The 23,479-nt window shown below is 47.0% G+C and overlaps 1 protein-coding gene across 4 annotated transcripts in view; it reads right to left on the reverse strand.

Annotated features, from left to right (window-relative positions):
* LOC147109359 (uncharacterized) overlaps window positions 1-23,479 on the reverse strand; it is a 73,308-nt gene that overhangs the window by 21,960 nt on the left and 27,869 nt on the right. For all 4 annotated transcript variants that reach the window (XM_086003239.1, XM_086003240.1, XM_086003241.1 and 1 more), the window contains exons 3-5: window positions 11,498-11,585; window positions 9,573-9,664; window positions 9,284-9,451 (exon numbers count right to left, since the gene is read on the reverse strand). In XM_086003239.1, the coding sequence (XP_085859365.1) occupies window positions 9,284-9,451; window positions 9,573-9,664; window positions 11,498-11,585 (348 nt within the window). The remainder of the gene's footprint in view (window positions 1-9,283; window positions 9,452-9,572; window positions 9,665-11,497; window positions 11,586-23,479) is intronic.

Below are 23,479 nucleotides of genomic sequence, written 5' to 3' on the forward strand. Positions count from 1 at the left end.
GGCGCCGTCCTGGAGGCTGGCTCGAAGAGATGCCTTCAAGGATCTGTGGAACCGCTCACACAGTCCGTTGGCTTGGGGGTGGTAAGCTGTGGTGCGGTGAATGGTCACCCCGAGATTGCGTGCGATGGCGGCCCAGAGTTCAGAGGTAAATTGCGGACCTCTGTCCGACGTCATGTCGGAGGGGACGCCGAACCGTGCGACCCAGGTGCTGACGAAGGCTCTGGCGATGTCGGCGGTGGTGGTAGAGGTCAGTGGAATTGCCTCAGGCCAGCGCGTGGTGCGGTCGACGATCGTCAGCAAGTGCGTGTGGCCTTGCGACGGCGGCAGGGGCCCGACGATGTCCACGTGGATGTGGTCGAATCTACGTGAAGGGACGGTGAACTCCTCGAGGGGTGCTTTCGTGTGTTGCTGCACCGTGGTCCGTTGGCAGGCTAGGCAGGAGTTGGCCCAAGTACGCACATCCTTGCGAAGGCCGCGCCAGACAAAGCGGTTGGCTACCAATTTGATGGATGCGCGGGCGCCGGGGTGGGAGAGGTTGTGGAGAATCTCGAATACCCGGCGGCGCCAGGACGCTGGGACGACGGGCCGAGGTTGAGATAGGGGTATGTCGCACTTGACCGTGACTGCGGTCGGGCCGCAGGCGACGTCGGCCAGGCGTCGCCCTGGTAGGTTGGTAGGTGCGGAGAGCAGATCAGGGTCCGTGAGCTGGTCTGCTGCAAGTTGAGCGTAGTCGACTGCCAGGTGTGCGGCGTGGATGGCGGGGCGGGAGAGGCAGTCGGCTACCACGTTGTCTCGGCCGGAGACGTGTTGGATGTCCGTGGTGAACTCGGACACTGCCGCGAGCTGGCGCTGCTGCCTGGCGGACCAGGGGTCGGTTGTCTTTGCCATTGCGAATGTCAGGGGTTTGTGGTCGACAAACGCAGTGAAGGGGTGGCCCTCCAGCAAAAACCGAAAATGGCGGACCGCCAGGTACAGCGCGAGGAGCTCGCGGTCGAAGGTGCTGTACTTGACCTCCGGGGGGCGTAGTTGGCGGCTGAAGAAGGCAAGTGGTTGCCAGGCACCGTCGACCCACTGCTCGTACACGGCGCCGACCGCATGGTCGGAGGCGTCCGTGGTGAGCGCTCCTCTGGCATTGGGCCGTAGGTGCGCGAGCAGGGTGGCGTCAGCGAGCGCGGTCTTGGTGGAGTTGAAGGCGGCTGATACGTCTGCCGTCCATTCGACCGCCATCTTGCCGCTCCTGCCCCGGAGGGCTTCATACAGTGGCCTCATGAGGGACGCCGCTTTGGGGATGAAGCGGTTGTAGAAATTCACCATCCCGAGGAACTCCTGGAGTCCTTTGATGGTGGTGGGGCGGGGGAATTGCTGCACGGCCTGCACCTTGGTGGGCAGGGGAATGGCCCCAGCATGGGTGGTGCGGTGGCCGAGGAAGTCGATCTTGTCCAGGCCGAACTGGCACTTGGCTGGGCTGAGGCGCCCGAACAGGATGCGAAGGTGTTCAAGGTGTTCCTGCTTGGAGGAACTGGCTACCAGGATGTCGTCCAGGTAGACGAACAGGAACTTCAGGTCCCGAAGGACTGAGTCCATGAGCCGTTGGAATGCCTGGGCCGCATTTTTGAGGCCGAAGGGCATCCGCAGGAACTCGAAAAGCCCGAAGGGGGTGATTACGGCCGTTTTGGGGACGTCCACGGGGTGGACGGGGACTTGGTGGTAGCCGCGCACCAGGTCGACTTTGGAAAAGACTGAGCGGCCGGCCAGTCTAGCCGAAAAGTCCTGAATGTGCGGCACGGGGTACCGATCAGGGGTGGTGGCATCATTGAGGCAGCGGTAATCCCCGCAGGGGCACCAACCCCCGCCTGGTTTGGGGGCGATGTGGCGTGGGGAGGCCCAGGGACTGTTGGAGCGGCGGATGATGCCGAGCTGTTCCATAGTGGCAAACTCGGTCCGCGCGATCTCCAGTTTGGCCGGGTCCAGCCTGCGGGCGTGGGCGTACACTGGGGGGCCTGTGGTGGGGGTGAAGTGTTCCACCCCGTGTTTGGCGACCTCCGCGGAGAAGGTCGGGTTGGTGAGGGCCGGGAATTCGGCCAGGAGTGCCGAGTAGTCATCCGTGGCCCGGGCGTGGCACTGTGACGCCATGTCGGCGGGTTGATGGGGGGCCATGGCGCCCAGGATGGGGGACATGGTGTTCATGTCCACGAGGCGGTGTCGAGGGATGTCTACCAGTAGGCCATGGGCGCACAGGAAGTCTGCGCCGATGAGAGGGGAAGAGTACCTTGGCAGTGATGAACTCCCATCGGTAGCGGCGACCAGCGAGGTCGAGGGTGACTGTGCGGGCACCCGCACATCCGGTTGTCCGAGCCGTTAGCGGCAGCCAGCGCCTGTCCTCGTTCGCCCTTTTGGATGTCGAGGGCGGAGGCCGGGATGATGCTGTGCTGAGCTCCAGTGTCGCACAGGAACCGGCGGCCGGTTTTGTCATCCGTGACGTACAGCAGGGAGCCCGCGTGGCCCACGGCCATCGCGGGGGCTGGTACGGGGGCGGACTTGAAGGAGCAGGGAGGTGTGCACCGTTGTGCCCTGGCGCCGAACCGTGCGTGGTAATAACAGTAGCCCGGGTTTGTGGGGCGCGAAGGCCCCGTGGGCCCCGTGGCTGGGCCTTGTGGCCGCGTGGTGGCCGGTGAGGGGCACGCCCAGGCTGTGGCTGCCAGGTCCGGAGCGACGTCGCGGCTGGAGTGAGCGGACAGCAGCTTGTCGGCCTCGTCGGCCAGGGCTTCTCGGTCCGTGAGGCCGGACGCCACGATCGCTGGGCGGATGCTGGGAGGTAGCTGGCGGATGAACAGCGTGCGGAAGAGGGACCCGGGTGGGCTCTCGTCGGTGAGTGAGAGCATGTGGGAGAGGAGGTCTGACGGTGAGGCGTCACCGAGGCCTGGAAGGTCGAGGAGGCGGCAGTTTCGCTGGTATGTCGAGGTCGTAAATTTTTTAAGGAGCGCGGCCTTAAGATGTGCATACTTGCCCTCCTCTGGTGAGTTCTGCAGCGCTATCCAGACCTTCGTGACTGTGGAGCTACCGAGTGATGCGACGAGGTAGTCATACTTCGTCTCATCTGTGGTGATGTGTCGCAGCCGGAATCGGGACTCAGCTTGGAGGAACCAGGCTTCGGGCTGGTTTTCCCAAAACTCCGGCAGTTTCACGGAAACTGCGTTCGTGTCCGCCATTGCAGTGCTTGGAATACGTTCTGAGCGTCGGGGTCACCAATGTTGCGGCTGCCGCGGAACATGAATGGAGGCCGAACCGATCTGAGGAACACATGGCTTTTATTACATTCTCTTGAGAGATGGCTGCCCCAGCTCCTCTCTCTGCTAAACCTGAAAACCAACTGAGGGCGACACCCGCGCTTTTGAGTACACTCTGAGGGCGACGCCCGCTCCTTTGTCATGCCTTAAAGGCAGCATGCTTCTTAAAGGCAAGGTGCCCGATTTATTGTCCACGGACGGAAAAGTGGATTGCGCCCGTTTAGGTGGTGATCCGCCACAATACCATAATGTAATTTTAAATTCTCTCAATTTGTTACAAGGTAAATAATCTATGTGATCAACTTTCATGTCAAGTTCACTAACTGCAGCTTCAGTTTCATATCAAAAACAAGCTCATCATAGTGGAAAATAGTTATAGGGCGTGGAGACGGCAGCTTCCAGCCTATGCCAACCTGTTGCTCAGCACCCTGGACTAGGAGTCAGCCTTACAACAGGCACATCTCAGCCAAAGCCCCTTTATATGAGGGGCTCAATTAAATGGTTGTGTAATGAAATGTGTTTGGCTTGCCTGTATTCGTTTTGCACTCATGTATATTACCCTCCCCCACATGGTGTATAGTTTCACTTCCTCTTTCCTGACTAACCTGGAATGTTCCAGGTCTTGGCTCTTGGCTCCGCCCCTGACTTCTCTTACATAAAGATCCCAGGGTCTATATGACCAAAGATGTGCGGGTTAGGTTGATTGGCTATGATAAATTGACCCTTAGTGTTAGGGGGATTAAATACGTGGGGTTATGGGAATAGGGTGGGATATGTGTTGATGTAGGGGTTACGGGGATCGGGTGGGATGTGTGTCGGTGCAGGCTCGATGGGCCGAAATGGCCTCTATCTGCACTGTGGGGTTTCTGTGATTCTGTGATTCTGTGACTCATTCCTGCGAGCCAGTCAGTGTGTTGAGATGTTAGCTCTGATCTTAGTGATTAAAAGCCAACTTGTTAAGGTCTATAACTTCTAGTTTTGTGGTTATTGAAGGCACATCAGGTTGGTAACAAACAAGCCTGGTAAGTGGCCCTGACTTGGACATCAGGAACATTAGATGGCTAAGCTGTTTTATATAGGTCTTCCTACGAGCCTACAGACAGATGTCTATCAAATAGCTGATGAGGAAATTCAATGCTTGGCATGACAACTGCTGGAAGGCATCACATGAATACTGGAAATATGACCAAACTTTCATATACGCAGAGTTTGATGTCTGCCATAGTGGGTTTCAGGGAGGCAATTAGTTACAGTTGAAGTTCCACACCTCCAACTAGGTACTCTGGCACTGTTGCAATTGACTAGCCACCTGGCTAATTAATAAGCTTTGGAGGGGTAGACCCATCATTGGGAATTGGATTTTTACCCACTCAGCTCCAGATACCCGACAAACCAGTGCCCGAATGAATAGGATGGTTCTAGCTGAACTAGTGGGAAACTTACTTGTGGTGGTCGAAGTCCAGTACTCCTGAACACACTTGGGGCTCTCTAAAGATTGACTGTTGCCAACTACCCGAAAGCCTTCAGTGGTTTGGTTTAATTTAACAGTTGAACTACAGATGCCTTTCTTTCACTTAACAGTTCCACAATTCTAGCCAGTGCCATTACTTCTGTTGTGTTCCAAACTGAAATTTCTGTGCGCGCACACACACACCCTCCCCAGACGTTTCTGGTACTGCATGATGGCTTTAAGTCATTATGTACCAACATGAACTAGAGACAATATTGGATTCACAATGCTGTTATTGGTCAAAAGTCGAAGATACCAACATTTTCCCAACTGGTTTCCACATGAATCTAAATGTGTCCACATTGATGAAAGATTTGTGGAGAATAAATGTGAGCAAGGCAAGAATTTCAGGGACACAGGCCTTTGGCCCACTGTTAGCCCAAGTGCTGAGCCTGCTATAATCTGGCAAAACAGCACCGGGGGAGCAGGCAAACACGCAAAGTGCATTTCTCTCAGTAAGCTTTAAAAAACATTTATATTACCTATTCCCACCATAACTCAGTCTCAGCACGGTTACATGCCTATATCAAAAGAAAAGGCAACAGTGAATATGGATTCTATATATTTCAAATAAAAAGATATAGGAAAGAGCAAGAAATATGATTGAAGTGGATAGCTCCAGATGAAGAGCCAGAGCCAGGAAACAAGCACGAGAGGCACAATGGCCTCTTTTGTGCCACAAATTCCATGGTACTGATTGAAAGGCTTCAGTCATTTAGGGGTTTGCAGTCTTAAAGGGGAATCATTACGTAGGTGAAGAAAATTTTGTTGGCTGACTGAAGTAGTTACCTTCGTGACTTTCTGCCGTTTTTTTTCTGTTAATTTTTTGTCTTTCCCATTGGGATCCTACCTGCCACCGATGGATGCTTGCCCATTGCAAATTAAAGCAGCATTGCCAAAATGTGGACCTTGGGTGGCTTGCTGGGTGTAACAGTATATTTTCTGGTTCTGCTGTAGGAAGAGAAGGATCTGAGGAGGCACGAGAGAGGTACATTTTCACCTTAAGCAATGCTGCATCTACCCTTACCCAACCACATGTCGAGCAAGATACGTCAAATATGACATGTTGGAGATAATGTCTTAGGAAGCCATGATTCATGAAGGTGGCAGGAGCATAATTCTCATCCTCGTGCTCAAATCCACCACAGCCTTGTCTCTCTCTATCTCTATAACCTCCTACAGCCTTTGTACAACCCCCACTCCCTTGGCCTCACCATTGGCAGCTGTGTTTTCAGCCCTCCATCCCTTCAGCTCCTCCTTAAAACCCAACTCCTTGACCAAGCTTTTAGTCACCCCTCCTAATATCGGAGTCGGTGTCGATTATTGTCTGATTATGCATCTGTGAAGTGCCTTAGGATGGTTTTGCTGCATTAAATGCACTACATAAATGCAAGTTGTTGTTGTTTCAAGGAGTACATTTGATGAGTTACCTTAGTAATATAATAAAAAATTAGGAAAACAATTTTGTCGCAAAAGTATATTGCGATACAACGAAGAAAGTAGAGCTATGGAAAGCTCCTTTGCCATGATCAAAATGGAAGTTATTCTTTGGTATCTGGATCAGGCCGATACAAAAAAACAAGAATTCCCTAACAAGCTCAAAGCTTTAAAAAGTTCAAATTCTATATCCAGCTCAAATACAGTTAAAAGTTTTCAGGTCGCGGGTTTGGGAGGTGCTGACGAAGAAGCCTTGGTGAGTTGCTGCAGTGCATCTTGTAGATGGTACACACTGCAGCCACAGTACGCCGGTGGTGGAGGTGTTTAAGGTGGTGGATGGGGTGCCAATCAAGTGGGCTGCTTTGTCCTGGATAGTGTCGAGCTTCTTGAGTGTTGTTGGAGCTGCACTCATCCAGGCAAGTGGAGAGTATTCGATTACACTCCTGACTTGTGCCTTGTAGATAATGGAAAGGCTTTCAGGAGTCAGCAGGTGAGACACTCACCACAGAATACCTAGCCTCTGACCTGCTCTTGTTGCCACAGTATTTATGCAGCTGGTCCAGTTAAGTTTCTGGTCAATGGTGACTCCCCAGGATGTTGATGGTGGGAGATTCGGCGATGGTAATGCTGTTGAATGTCAAAGGACGGTGTTTTTTATACATTTGTTTATGGGATGTGGGCATCGCTGGCAGCGATCTTCCTTTGCGCTAGGTATGACTTCAGCCAGTGAAGAGTTTTTCCCCCAATTCCCATTGACTTCAGTTTTACTAGGGCTCCTTGATGCCACACTCGGTCAAATGCTGCCTTGATGTCAAGGGCAGTCACTCTCACCTCACCTCTGGAATTCAGCTCCTTTGTCCATGTTTGGACCAAGGCTGTAATGAGGTCGGGAGTCGAGTGGTCTTGGCGGAACCCAAACTGGGCATCAGTGAGCAGGTTATTGGTGAGTAAGTGCCGCTTGATAGCATTGTCGATGACACCTTCCATCACTTTGCTGATGATTGAGAGTAGACTGATGGGGCGGTAATTGGCTGGGTTGAATTTGTCCTGCTTTTTGTGGACAGGACATACCTGGGCAGTTTTCCACATTGTCGGATAGATGCCAGTGTTGTAGCTGTACTGGAACAGCTTGGCTAGAGGCGAGGCTAGTTCTGGAGCACAAGTCTTCAGCACGATAGTCGGGATGTTGTCAAGGCCCATAGCCTTTGCTGTATCCAGTGCGCTCAGCCGTTCCTTGATATCACGTGGAGTGAATCGAATTGGCTGAAGACCGGCTTCTGTGATGGTGGGGACCTCGGGAGAAGGCCGATATGGATCATCCACTCGCCACTTCTGGCTGAAGATGGTTGCAAATGCTTCAGCCTTGTCTTTTGCACTCATGTGCTGGGCTCCATGATCATTGAGGATGGGGATATTCATGGAGCCTTCATGTTTGAACCAAGGCTGTAATGAGGTAATGAGGTCGGGAGCAGAGTGGTCTTGGCAGAACCCAAACTGGACATCAGTGAGCAGTTTAACAGTGATATTGGCGCGGAAAAGCTCAAGTTTTCGGCAGGTCCACTGATTGCCAGCTATGGGTGGGGGTTTACAGTGCAGCCTGTGTCAGAGCAGTGAATGACTGACTGCAACTCAGGATTTCTGCATTTAGATGCACATACGCTAAATCCTGAAGTTTCAGTCAGTTTCAGAGGGGTAATGACAGCAAACACTGACTGTTCGCCTTCATTACCCACCGCTAAATCCGGGCCAATATGTTTATTTCCTAATCACACATGCAGAGGCTGGGGCATATAAAGGAGCTTCAAGATTCTTTTATTAATATGCCTAAAATCATGCTTGGGTGATATGGGGTTGCAGAAAGCAATATCAGTTTTCTCTCCATAATCCAGATGGTAAACTTGCTGCTTGGGAGCCTATATCGGAATATCAAGTTAAGACTAGAATTCAAATACCAAACTGCTGAAGTCCAATATTTTTGCCGAATAGCCAGACCACCTTTGATCAACTTATTTCTGTGCAGAAATATCAAATAAATGGACAATGCTGGTTACAATCCCAAATAGATTTTGTTTTCTCTTTCTCTCCAAAAGATAAAGCAGAATTAATTGCTCATAATAACAAGGATGCAGTTCTATAGAACAAGCAATCACTGCATTCCAAAATAAAAAACAAAAAATTGCACAACTAAGTTTATTTGGAACAAGGCATTTGAGAAAGTATGAAGGGCAAAAAGTGGCAAGTGCTACACAGGATGGGTTTTTGGTTCATGGGATTACTTCCACGATCAACTGTCTCACTAATGGTAATAATCTAATGAGCTTGTTGTGGATCAGTCCAGTTTCCAGTTGATATATTTTCATAAATCTCATCTACACACTTCTTAAATGTAGTTATATTCAGAATGCCCCACTCCCCTATCCTTGCCAACCTTCATTGATGCATTGGTGGAAATAGAAACAAATCCTTGTCGTCATTGAAGGTCTCACCATCCCATTTCTGCAACTGCCTCCTACCCTCATGCACCCTTCACTCTTGACTCCGGCCTCCTTTGCATCCTCCATACTTATTCCACTTTTAGTCACAGCCTTCAGAGGCTGACTTAATCCCACACACTGGAACACCCTTCTACAAATCCCTCTGCCTTGCTATCTCTCCCTCTCCTTCAAAACTTACCTTTGACTATGCTTTCGGCAACCATCCCCAAAATCTTCCCTCATCATTGCTCGGTGTCTAGTTTGGCCTGCGAAGCATGCTGGGACATTTTATTACAGTAAACGAGCAATATCAATGCAAATTGTTGTAATTTCCAAATTTAGATAAGCATACCAGAATCACCTAACAGGAGTTTGTAGCCTAATGTTCCAAACTGATCCACTCTTTCTTTGGCCATTGCCATCTTTAGACTTACAGAACATTATAGTAGCTACACACCCACAATATCTTCATTTAAAATATAAAACATAAAAATCATCAATTTAAGATGATGTGAAACTGATCCATTTAGGCCGGAGGTGATTTATAAGAAAGCCAGTCCTGGAGTATTCTGTACCTGCTGAACTGTTGGTGGGTAAGAACCAGACCCTCTAATCTGATGGGAAATTTCACATCACAACTTCCAACCATGTTCTGGATTTTAAAATCAAGAAACTTTGCTGGAAATCCAAGTTTCTGAACAACACGTGCATATTTCCTAGCTGCTAATCGAGACTGATCCTCACTGTTAGGTTGAAGAAAAAAAAGGATTCCATATTAATTAAAATCCTGGACATGGATCATGAGTAACCTATCACAAATGAGGTTACATTTTAATGATTTTGAACAGAATCAGGATATTATACCTTTTAGCCCCAGTGCAAACCATCTTGCCTGAGCTGAAGATTAGAGCTGTAGTTCTGGGTTCTCGTATTCGCATTATCACTGCAGCAAACCGCTATTAAGCACAAGCCAGAACAAAATTAGATCAAAGTTGTAACAGTCCAATTCTTTAATGCAGGAGTTAACCTTACCATTCACTTTACAAGATATTGCTAAGTGTTGCAGAATAAAAGGTACTTTGGCTAAAACCCATGAAAAGCTGACACAAATATTGTAGGTTTTATCACAGTGAGCTTCCAGAACAAAATTGAAAACTACAAGTGAGAAGTGGCAAAACATTTGGAAAGGATCCTGAGGTAAATTAATATATTTTTTTTAAACAACAAGATAGAGAAGCCTGTGTGACTTGTCTATTTTTTTTTCCTATTTGGTGAAACCCCTCATTTTGGCTCGACATCTTTGCGCTGCACTGCAAGACTGCACACTCTTCTGTTGGCACCAAATTTCTGGGGGGGAAAAAATCCAATTTGTCTTCCAATTTTCTCCCCTCCATTCTTGAAATCAGACTCCCTCACTAGGGTACAGTTCCATGGGCACCACTTCCCTTTTAGCAGCTCACCCAAATGACCATTATTCACGCGAGGGTCTTGACTACTAGTGCTAGCAGTCTAATTGGCAGTGGAGGACATTAGTGCAATCCTAGCCTCAAGTAATGTCTAGCTTTTCGAATTTCCAATAAGGCTTGTTTATGATGATTGGGGTGGGAACACTGGCTGATATTTCCCTTTTGTAACCTCTACCACAGGATCTCCCCCTCCCGCCCCAATCTACCTATTCCCGATTAAGATTAAGTAAATCAATACAGATTGGGGACTGGATCTTCCTTGTCTGTATGCCTCCGAGATAGAGATTTTACCTGGCCTTCACATAATCAAGGTCATGACAATTGCCTCTTTTGCTAACTCTTTCTGGAAACTAATGTAAAATAATCTAAAATATATTAAAAATCTTACATACACACTCTTCCTGTCAATTCTTCTCCATATAATGGAAACTGCTTATGGAAACCTAACAGACTGTAATTACACTCTCCCTCTAGTGGAGGCACGGTAATGCCATTAATAGTAGTAGAGTACAATTCCATAGGCAGTTTTCATTATGGAAATATAGAAATAAAGACAGAATGTATGACTTTAAAATAGGGAAGAAATGATGTCTGCCCACCCTGGTCCCAATTATCCTTTGTCCTTTAACCCCACTTCACCTGAAGACTACACTTAAGCTTGACTCCATGCGCAATGCGCCATAGGAGATTAACTAGGATATTTAATTAGAAATGGAGTGGATTAACCCATTGTCCAGAGCAACCATAATTTGGAATACAATATTTAAATATTCTCACTTATGTTCCCTGTACCATACCTATTGCTTGGTCAAGAGATGGACACGAAGCGTGGCCCTAAACTCCTGTCAATGGCATGCAAAATGGCCATGAAAAAAGTGAGCAGTTTTCTCCAGGCAGATACGCCTCTAACTTCAATTTACCATATCTCCAATGGCCCAGCCAAGATCAGTAACTTGCTAAATCAGACATTCCCAACTACATACCTAGAAGCTTTACAGTCATCTTTTTTGGTCTATTAGGAAAAACTCTTGAATTTACTTTTACTGTAATACAATTGATTTCCCATACAAGCAAGGTTTGAAAAATGTTATCTTGAATCAATAGTTACATTATTAATACTGATAAAAAGCTGTGCATGTAGTAAATTGCTGTAAGAGAAACTTATTGTACTCAGTGAACTAGAAAAATAATCCTTTACATGAACATTCCATTCATTATCAGAGTAAAATGGGTGCAAGATTGACATTGCAGCCAACGAGAAAAAAAACAACTCCTTTATAAGATAAAACACGAGAGCATTAATATCCTGTTTGAGACAATTACCTTTGGATTATATTCTGCATTTCTTGCACGCAGAGCGATTCTCTTCAGGTCCAATTTGCAGGCCAAATTAACAGTGGAAACAATGTTTCTGTGGAAAAAAAATGGAAGCAAAAGTCATGTCTAATAAAATGTGCACCAACAGTTTTCCAGTAGGTGTGCTCGATAGACAAGAACACAAATTTGGAAAGTCACTGCGTGTTAGTGTACTTCAATCCCGACCACACACACGCATTGGAAGAGCAGTATGATTCATGTGACCAAACTGGTATCAAAATTAGTAATCTTCAAAATACAATTGTCAACTTAGCTCATTGATAACGCTCGTTTTTGAGTCAGAAGATCGTGGCTTAGAAATTCGGGCACTAAATGGCCTAAGTCTCCAATATGACAGGCAGGGAGCGCACACACATTTCCCATTGGAAGTGCATCACTCCCCATATTGGATAAGGTAGACAAGCTCACGGCGGAAGCACATACCAGAAACATAATAAATTAGGGTCCTGCGTGTCTTGCAGGACCCATTTCTAGTTTTCGAATGCCCCAGCGCTTCATTCGCCACATGCTGAACTTGCACAGCACAATGTGTTGCTAACAGGCAGGAAGGCCCCCATACTTACCAGAACGTGGAGCGATGTGGAATGTGAAAAGAACTGGGAGGGAGTTCCCAGCCTCTTGGGGGTACTGGAGGGGAGGGTCCCAGAATTTTCAAGCATTGGGATCATGTTGGTGTCTACAGGTATTGGGGAGGAGATCAGTAGGTGTGCAAACAGTAGAGATAGGGTTTCTGGGTTATGGAAGCAACAAGACAGGGCGCTCTTGGCACATCGGAGCACCGGAAGGAGTGTCTTGTGGTAAGGGAGCTGGAGGAGGAGTGGTCCCATAATCTGGATGGAGGGGAAAGGAGTCGGCCTCCCCTTCCTCAAGGACTAGGGAAGGGGGCCCCACTGTGAAAAGAGGTAAGCAGGTTATGTTGCACTGAGGGGCGGGCTAGGAAATGTGGCCTACCGCCCACTATGTTTGGGACACTGACCTTCACTTCTCCCCACCACTCCCCCCAACCCAAGTTCCCAGCCATCAGCTGGGAACTGGCTTTAAGATGTTTTAAAATACTTATTGTGCTTTTAGTTGATGTCATTTGTCAACTTTATACACTGGCACTTGGGGTGCAAACCGTAAGTGGAGGGAGCTGCACCAGTCATTTGGAAGGAACTGCGCTGGGCAAGACACCCAGTTTTCACAACCCTCAGATGATGGCTCTGTGTAGGGCAGCATCACAGCTTCAGAAAGAGCTAGAAGAACTGAATCACAAGATAATTAAGGACGAGAAAGGCCATTTGGCCCATCTTAGTCCATCCATCCAGAAAGACCCTACATTGCCCCACTACAGCATCTAATTGTTTCTAAAATTATTCCAGGGTTTTTGCCTCCACTATTCCATCTAGAAGTCCATTCCATGTGATCACTGTATAAAGAATCTCCTGATATCAGTCTTAAAATTACCTTTCACTAGATTAAACTTGTGCCCCCTTGTCTTATTCCCACAATTTAATTTAAAGCATTAGTACCTTTTCCATACCATTAACTATCTTGAATAGTTCTAAGATCATGTCCCTGATGCCTACCTTCACTCGCCACGTGGATCTTCTCTGCACAGCCTTCAGTGCTTGAAGGTCTCAAGCAGTCTTACCAAAGTAATATAGTTTGATCATGGCTTCCTGACTTTTCTACTGTCTTGGCAATGTAGCTCAATGTTGTATTGACTTTGTTGATTGCTGCTCTGAATTGGTTGAACTTGCTGAGTTTTGAGTCTAACCAAATTGCTGGGCTTCTTTGAACCTCATCCTTAGTTATTTCAACACCTTCCTATGTGCAGGACTTTGTACTGGTCTGCATTAAAGTTCAATTTGCCATTATTCTGACAATTTGTTTATTTTGTTCAACCCATTTTGTACTTTGAGCCACCTGCTTCGATTCCACTGCTCCTCCCAGTTTGGTTTCAGCGGCACGTATATAATGGGAAATATTTTAAAGAACAAATTAAGTTGCATTTATAGTGTGCCTTTCATATCCTCAGGATGTCTGAAAGCGCTTTGCAGCCAATTAATTACCTTTGAAAGGTTGTTTTGTTGGCAAACACAGCAGCCAATTTGTATACAGCAAGATTGCACAAACAGCAATTAAACAAATGACTGTTTAGGTGGTATCAGATAAAAGATAAATGTTGACCAGGACTTTGGGAGAACTCTCTGATCATCTTTGAATAGTGCCATAAGTGTGATAGATGTGATTGAAATAGCATGACAATAAAGCGTTACACTTGCAGGAAGTGCACATTCTATGCAAGAGGGCTAATGGCCCAGATTTTGCTACCAAAATAATGGAGAGTTTAATGGCGCTCGCCGTTCTGAATGTGAAATCGTTCAGCAACTTATGGCGAGAAAGTGAAACCCCACGAATTGAAAATCGCCACAAGTTGCTGGAGGATTTGTGCCGCACCACCGTTAGCCTTACGAAAATGGCAGCTCGCTCTCAAACTCCCGAGTTTCATGAAATTGCTGTATTTGCACATTAATTGGCCATTAAACTCGCTGCAGAAAGTCAGGGCTGCTACTCAACAGCGAAAGTACCTTTTTAATGACAAGGTTTATATTCCTGCAATGCCACTCAACCTCTCCAGCCAGAAAGGGAACAATTGAAACTGTGAAGTCTCATTCCTACAGGTTGTTAGAGATTTAAAAAATTTTAAATTTAATTTTTTTCCCTTATTTTTTCTGTGTATTTTTTCTCTTTCTCGTAATCCAATTTTTCTTTCCCTCTCTTTATTTCTCTTTCCATACCTGATTGGACTCTAACTCATCCTATTTCCTTCTCTGTCGTTCCCGTTTCATTCTCAATCCTTAAATCTTGTTGGTTAAGAAGGTAGACTGTTGGTCCTGTTGTTTACCAAGGGCCCAGGTGCCCTGCTGACGTGCTACGCCATTATCAGCTTGCACTTCCAGCAATTTGCAGGGCAAAAAATTTGAGCTGATGGGCGAGGGAAAAAGCCCAACTAATGGGGCATGCTGAAAGACGCCCGTTCCAGCAAAGTCTGGGTCAATGTTACTCGATATCCTGTGGTGTTGCACATGTGTTGGAAAATATGTTGTTTCATCCCATGTAATGTACAATATATCAGGAAGACTGATTTACAGTAATTTAACAAATCAAATTGCATTTTAATTGCAGAATTGTGGATTGATAGAAATTTAGGGCACAGAAGGAGGCCATTCGGCCCATCGTGTTTGTGCCGGCTGAAAAAAAGCTGTCCAACCTAATCCCACTTTCAAGTGCTTGGTCCGTAGCCTTGCAGGTTGCACTACTTCAACTGCATATCCAAGTACTTTTTAAATATGGCGAGAGCTTCTCCCTCTACCGCCCTTTCAGGCATTAAGTTCCAGACCCCCACCGCCCTCTGGGTGAAAAAACTTCTCAACTTGCCTCTAATCCTTCTACCAATTACTTTAAATCTATGCCCCCCCTGGTTATTGACCCCTCTGCTAAGGGGAATAGGTCCTTCCTATCCATTCTACCTAGGCCCCTCAATTTTATACACTTCAATCAAGTCTCCCCGCAGCCTCTTCTGTTTCAAAGAAAACAACCCCAGCCTATCCAATCTTTGCGCATAGCTAAAATTCTCCAGTCCTGGCAACATCTTCATAAATCTCCTCTCTACCCTCTCTAGTGCAATCACATCCTTCCTGTAATGTGGTGACCAGAACTGTACACAGTACTCTAGCTGTGGCCGAACTAGTTTTTTATACAGTTCAAGCATAATCTTCCTGCTTTTACATTCTATGCCTCGACTAATAAAAGGAAAGTATCCCATATGCATTCGTAACTACCTTATCTACCCATCTGTGGACATGCACTCCAATGTCCCTCTGTTCCTCTACACTTCTCAGTATCCTACGATTTATTGTGTATTTCCTTGCCTTGTTAGCCCCTCACCACCCACCCCCGGAATGCATTACCTCACACTTCTCCGGATTGAATTCCATTTGCCACTTTTCTGCCCATCTGACCAGTCCATTGATATCTTCCTGCTCTCTACAGCTTTCGTCCTCGCTATCAACTACACGGCAAATTTTTGTATTATTTGCAAACTTTTTAATCATGCCCCCTACATTGAAGTCTAAATCATTGATATATACCACAAAAAGCAAGAGACCTAGTACTGAACATAAGAAATAGGAGCAGGAGTAGGCCAATCGGCCCCTCGAGCCTGCTCCGCCATTCAATAAGATCATGGCTGATCTGATCCTAACCGCCAATCCACTATCACAGAACCATCTCCTGAATCTAACAGAATTAGACACACGAAATAGGAGCAGGATCAGGCTACACAGCCCCTGGGCCCGCTCCGCTACCCACAGGGCCATGACCGATCCGAACCTAGACTCATGTCCAAATTCCTGCCCGCTCCCCGTAACCCTTAATTCCCTTTACTTCTAGGAAACTGTCTATTTCTGTTTTAAATTTATGTAATGATGTAGCTTCTACAGCTTTTTGGGGCAGCATATTCCATGGACCTACCACCCTCTGAGTGAAGTAGTTCCTCCTCATCTCAGTTTTGAAAGAGCAGCCCCTTATTCTAAGACTATGCCCCCTAGTTCTAGTTTCACCCATCATCAGGAACATCCTCCCCGCATCCACCCGATCCAACCCCTTCACAATCTTATATGTTTCAATAAGATCGCCTCTCATTCTTCTGAACTCCAATGAGTAGAGTCCCAATCTACTCAACCTCTCCTCATATGTCCATCCCCTCATCCCCGGGATTAACCGAGTGAACCTTCTTTGTACTGACTCGAGAACAAGTATGTCCTTTCTTAAGTATGGACACCAAAACTGTACGCAGTATTCCAGGTGCGGTCTCACCAATACCTTGTACAACTGAAGCAATACCTCCCTATTTTTATATTCTATCCCCCTAGCAATGAAAGCCAACATTCCATTGGCCTTCTTAATCACTTGCTGCACCTGCATACTAACCTTTTGAGTTTCGTGCACCAGGACCCCAGATCCCTTTGTACTTCAGTACTTTCCAGTTTCTTGCCATTAAGATAATAACTTGCTCTACGACTTTTCCTGCCAAAGTGCATAACCTCACACTTTCCAGTATTGTATTCCATCTGCCAAATCTCTGCCCACTTACTTAGCCTGTCGATGTCCCCTTGCAGGTTTTTTATGTCCTCCTCACTCACTACTTTCCCTCCCATCTTAGTATCATCTGCAAACTTTGATAGGTTACACTCGGTCCCCTCCTCCAAATCGTTAATATAGATTGTAAAGAGTTGGGGACCCAGCACTGACCCCTGCGGTACACCACGACTTACTGATTGCCAGTCTGAGAATGAACCATTTATCCCAACTCTCTGCCTTCTGTTAGATAGTCAATCCTCTATCCATGCCAGAATATTACCCCCAATCCCGTGATTTTTTATCTTAAGCAATAATCTTTTGTGTGGCACCTTGTCAAATGCCTTTTGGAAGTCTAAATACACTACGTCCACTGGTTCCCCTTTATCCACCCTATATGTTACTTCCTCAAAGAACTCCAGCAAATTTGTCAAACATGACTTCCCCTTCATAAAACCATGCTGACTTTGTCCTATTAAATTATGATTATCCAAATGTCCTGTTACTGTCTCCTTAATAATGGACTCCAAAATTTTACCTACCACAGATGTTAGGCTAACTGGTCTATAGTTTCCAGCCTTCTGTCTACTGCCCTTTTTAAATAAGGGTGTTACATTAGCAGTTTTCCAGTCTGCTGGGACCTTTGCCGAGTCCAGGGAGTTTTGGTAAATTATTACCAATGCATCCACAATCCCTACCGCCACTTCCCTCAAGACCCTAGGATGTAAGCCATCAGGTCCAGGTGATTTATCCGCCTTGAGTCCCATGATTTTACCGAGTACCACTTCCTTAGTGATTTTGATCGTGTTTAGCTCCTCCCCCCCTTTAGCCCCCTGTTTGACCAGTGTTGGGATATTCTTAGTGTCTTCTACTGTAAAGACTGATGTAAAATATTCATTCAGTGTTTTTGCCATCTCCATATTTCCCACCATTAATTTCCCGGTCTCATCCTCTAAGGGACCAACATTTACTTTAGCCACCCTTTTTCTTTTTATATAACTATAAAAACTCTTACTATCTGTTTTTATATTTTTTGCTAATTTACTTTCATAATCTATCTTCCCTTTCTTAATCAATCTTTTTGTTATTTTTTGCTGTCTTTTAAAGTTTTCCCAATCCTCTATCCTCCCACTAGATTTGGCTACCTTATATGCCCTTGTTTTTAGTCGAATACTATCCTTAATTTCTTTACTTAGCCACGGATGGCTGTCTTTTCTTTTACACCCTTTTCTTCTCAGTGGAATATATTTTTTTTGGAAGTTGTAAAATAACTCCTTAAATGTACACCACTGATCATGTTTCTATATATATAAATGATCTGGATCAGGGAATTGGATGCAATATTTCCAAATTCGCTGACGACACTAAACTAGGAGGAGGGGTGGGCTCTGATGAGGATGTCAGGAGGCTACAGTGCGATTTGGACAGGTTGGGGGAATGGGCGGATACGTGGCAGATGCACTATAATGTGGATAAATGCGAGGTTATCCACTTTGGGGGTAAAAACAGGAGGGTAGATTATTATCTAAATGGCAATAGATTGGGAGATGGGGAAGTGCAGAGGGACCTGGGTGTTCTTGTGCACCAGTCACTGAAGGAGAGCATGCAGGTGCAACAGGCGATTAAGAAGGCAAATGGTATGTTGGCCTTCATATCAAGGGGGTTCGAGTATAGGAATAGGGATACCTTACTACAGCTGTACAAGGTGCTGGTGAGACCGCATCTGGAGTATTGTGTACAGTTTTGGTCGCCCCATCTGCGGAAGGATGTTCTTGCCATGGAAAGAGTGCAACGGCGATTCACCAGGCTGATACCTGGAATGGCGGGAATGGCCTACGAAGAGAGATTAAATAGTTTGGGCTTGTACTCACTGGAGTTTAGAAGATTGAGAGGGGATCTCATCGAAACATATAAAATTATGGCAGGCCTGGACAGGCTGAATTCAGAGAGAATGTTTCCAATGGCCGGGGAGCACAGAACCAGGGGCCACAGTCTAAAAATAGCGGGCAAATCATTTAAAACAGAGATGAGGAAGAATTTCTTCACTCAAAGAGTGGTGAGCCTGTGGAATTCCCTGCCACAGAGGGCTGTGAAGGCTAATTCAATAAATATTTTCAAGAGAGAATTGGATATATTTCTGAAGGCTAAGGGGATTAAGGGTTACGGAGAAAAGGCGGGGACGGGGTACTGAACTGGTAAGATCAGCTATGATCTCAGACGAAGATCAGCCATGATCTCATTGAATGGCGGAGCAGGCTCGAAGGGCCGAATGGCCTACTCCTGTTCCTATCTCTATGTTTCTATGTCTTACCCTTTAATCTATTTTCCCAATCCACTCTACTCAATTCCGCTCTCATACCTTCATAGTCTCCTTTATTCAAGCTTAGCACGCTTGTTTGAGATCCAACCTTCTCACCCTCTAATTGAATATGGAATTCAACCATGTTATGGTCACTCATTCCAAGGGGATCCTTTACTAGGACATTTTTAATTAATCCTGTCTCGTTACACAGGACCAGATCTAAGGTTGCTTGCCCCCTGGTCGGTTCAGTTACATACTGCTCAAGAAACCCATCCCTAATACACTCAATGAACTCATCCTCAAGGCAGCCCTGCCCAATTTGATTTGTCCAATTAATATGACAGTTAAAATCCCCCATAATTATAGATGTTCCCTTATTACAAGCCTCAACTATTTCCTGATTGATACTCCGTCCAACAGAGTTGCCACTGTTCGGAGGCCTATAGACTACGCCCACTACTGTTTTTTTCCCCTTATTATTCCTTACCTCCACCCAAACTGTTTCATTATCCTGATCTTTTGACCCAATATCATTACTCTGTATTACAGTGATTCCACCCCACCTCCCCTTCCTTCCTGCCTGTCCTTCCTGATCGTTAAATAACCTGGTATGTTTAATTCCCAGGCATTGTCACCCTGCAGCCATGTTTCTGTAATGGCCACAAGATCATACCCATATGTAGTTATTTGTGCCATTAACTCATCTATTTTGTTACGAATGCTACGTGCATTCAGATAGAGAACTTTCAAATATGTTTTGTGACACTTAGTTCCTGCTTTTGCCCTTTTTATTACTTTACCTTTTACTCCATACCTTCTGCCCCTTCCTGACACGCTCTGGTTTTTAATTTCCCCACTGCTACCTAAGTATGACCTTCTCTGTTGTCATTTTTATTATTTGCTCTCTAGGAACCTCCCCCCCACTAGTTAGTTTAAAGCCCTCTCTACAGCCCTAGTTATATGATCCGCCAGGACTCTAGTCCCAGCACTGGCCAAGTGAAGCCCATCCCAACGGAACAGCTCCCTCCTGCCCCAGTACTGGTGCCAGTGTCCCAGGAAGCAAAACCCATTTCTCCCACACCAGTCTTTGAGCCACGCATTTAACTCTCTAATTTTATTTGTCCTAGCCAAATTCGCTCATGGCTCAGGTACCCTTGTGGTTCTGCTTTTTAATTTGGCCCCTAGCTGCTCAAACTCCCTCAGCAGAACCTCCTTCCTTGTCCTATCTATGTCGTTGGTACCAACATGGACCACGACAACTGGATCCTCCCCCTCCCACTCCAAGTTTCTCTCCAGTCCAGAGGAGATGTCCTTAACCCTGGCACCGGGCAGGCAACACAGCCTTCGGGACTCTCGCTCTCGGCTGCAAAGAACTCTATCTATCCCCCTAACGATACTATCCCCTACCACTACAACATTTCTTTTAACTCCCCCCACTTAAATGGGCCCCTGCTCCACGGTGCTGTGGTCAGGTTGCTCATCCTCCCCACAGTCCCTGTTCCCATCCTCACAGGGAGTAAGAGCCTCGAACCTGTTGGACAAGTGCAAGGGCTGTGGCTCCTCCAACACTACCTCCTGGATCCCCGTACCTGCCTCACTTCTAGTCACACCATCCTGACCCTGGCCACGGACTACATCTGAATTAATTAATCTAATTCGTGTGAATACCTCGTGATACACAGAGTCCAGGTAACTCTCCCCCTCCCTGATGTGTCTCAGTGTTTGAAGCTCGGACTCCAGCTCTTCAACACGGAGCCAGAGTTCCTCGAGCAGCCAACACTTACTGCAAATGTGATCACCGTGAGCATCAATGGTGTTCACCAACTCCCACATATTGCAGCAGCAACACATCACCTGATCTCCCATTCTATGTAATTAATTAAATGTATTAATATTATTCTTAAATACCCTCTGCCCCGATTCTAGATGGTGAATATCACACCTTAGAAACTATAAACCAAAGAGATTTAAGCTTAAAAAGGGAGAAATACTTACCAACCAATCACTTACCCGCTTTCTGGTGACGTCACACTTGGATTACTTCTTACCTCTCTCCTTCCCTCCGAGTTCCCAGACTGGAGATTGGTAGGCCTTACAGATCAGCCATGATCTTATTGAATGGCGGAGCAGGCTCGAGGGGCCAATTGGCCTACTCCTGCTCCTATTTCTTATGTTCTTATGTTCTTACCTGGTCTCTGGGACTTCTATAGCCCCGCTCTGCCGCTCAGGATTCCCGCCGACGCTGTGAGGCCTTACCTGGTCTCTGGGACTTTTATAGCCCCGCTCTGCCGCTCAGGATTCCCGCCGACGCTGTGAGGCCTTCACAGAATCACAGAAACCCCACAGTGCAGATAGAGGCCATTTCGGCCCATCGAGCCTGCACCGACACATATCCCACCCGATCCCCGTAACCCCCACACCAACACATATCCCACCCTATCCTGTAACCCCACGTATTTAATCCCCCTAACACTAAGGGTCAATTTATCATAGCCAAATCAACCTAACCTGCACATCTTTGGACTGTGGGAGGAAACCGGAGCACCCGGAGGAAACCCACGCAAACACGGGGAGAATGTGCAAACTCCACACAGACAGTCGCCCGAGGCCGGATTCGAACCCGGGTCCCTGGCGCTGTGAGGCAACAGTGCTAACCACTATGCCACCGTGCTGCCTTACCTGGTCTCTGAGCCCTGTGGAACCCCACTAGAAACAGTCTTCCAGTCACAAAAACACCAGTCAACCATTTGCTTTTGCTTCCTGCCACTGAGCCAATTTTGGATCCATCTTGCCACTTTCCCTTGGATCCCATGGGCTTTTACTTTACTGACCAGTCTGCCATGTGGGACGTTGTCAAAAGCCTTGTTAAAATCCATGCAGACTACATCAATTGATTGGCAGCCCATCCACCACCAGCGCACCGTGGCTGCAGTGTGTACCATCTACAAGATGCACTGCAGCAACTCGCGAAGGCATCTTCAGCAGCACCTCCCAAACCCGCGACCTCTTCCACCTAGAAGGACAAGGGCAGCAGGTGCATGGGAACACCACCACCTCCAAGTTCCCCTCCAAGTCACACACCATCTTGACTTAGATGTATATTGCTGATCCTTCATCGTCACTGGGTCAAAATCCTGGAACTCCTTACCCAACAGCACTGTGGGAGTACCTTCACCACATGGACTGCAGCAGTTCAAGGCGGCGGCTCACCACCACCTTCTCAAGGGCAATTAGGGATGGGCAATGAATGCTGGTCTTGCCAGCGACGCCCACAACCCATAAACGAATAAAAAAAAATGCTACCCTCATCGACCTTCCTTGTTAAAGAAGAGGTGGTGGATGATATAAAAATTGATAGAGGAGGTACTAGAAAGGCTGTCTGTACTTAAAGTTGGTAAGTCACCAGGACCGGATGGGATGCATCCTAGGATGCTGAGGGAAGTTAGAGGAAATCGCAGAGGTACTGGTCATAATCTTCCAATCCTCCTTAGATATGGGGGTGGTGCCAGAGGACTGGAGAATTACAAATGTTACATTTTTGTTCAAAAAAGGGTGCAAGGACAAACCCAACAACTACAGAACAATCAGTTTAACCTCAGTAGTGGGGAAGGTTTTAGAAATGATAATCAGGGACAAAGTTAACAGTCACTCGGACAAGTGTGGATTAATTAAGGAAAACCAGCACAGATCTGTTAACTGCAAATCGTGTTTAACTTACTTGATCGAGTTTTTAGATGAGGTAACAGAGAGGGTTGATGAGGGCAATGCGGTTGATGTGGTGTACATGGACTTCCAAATGGAGTTTGATAAAGTGCCACATAATAGGTTTGTCAGCAAAGCTAAAGCCCATGGAATAAAAGGGACAGTGGCAGCATGGATACAAAATTGGCTAAGTGAGAGGGAACAGAGTAGTGGTGAACAGTTGTTTTTCAGACTGGTGGAAGGCACACAGTGGTGTTCCCCGAGGTCGATACTAGGACCACTGCTTTTCTTGATACAGGTAGACTATCCTTTATCCGCACTTCCGAAAACCTCTAAAAACTGAAAGTTTTTCCGTGGAGCGTAAGTCGTGCGCACGACATGACCCAAGTGGCGCCAAACATGACAGGAGTGGTCCGGGAGCTCTGCCTTTCCCTGTGAGCAGGGCAGAGGGTCACAGAGTTCCTTCCTGGGTAGGAGATTGCAGGCCGAGCCAGGCAGTGTGAAGGAGGTACCGGGAGAGTGAACCCAACAATACAGTGGCCCGTCCGATAGCTGCAGCGGCCCGTCCGATAGTCTTTTCTTCCCCGCCCCCCCCCCCCCCCAACCGACCTGATTTGCGGGCCAGCTTAGTGTAGGAGTCAGCCGATATCCGGCTTTCCCACAACTGGCGGCGGCAGTCGAGCCCCAGACCCCCGCTAAGTCAAGGAATTCAGATACGGAGGAGGGGGAGCCGGAAACCTCGATCTAACGGCAGAAATCAGCAGCCGTTTAGTTCGTTTTTTTTTCTTCCCCTAGCATTT

The sequence above is a fragment of the Somniosus microcephalus genome, chromosome 12, assembly GCF_052327205.1.
Source record: "Somniosus microcephalus isolate GS21.2 chromosome 12, FLI_Smic_1.0, whole genome shotgun sequence".
NCBI classification, from domain to species: Eukaryota; Metazoa; Chordata; class Chondrichthyes; order Squaliformes; family Somniosidae; genus Somniosus; species Somniosus microcephalus.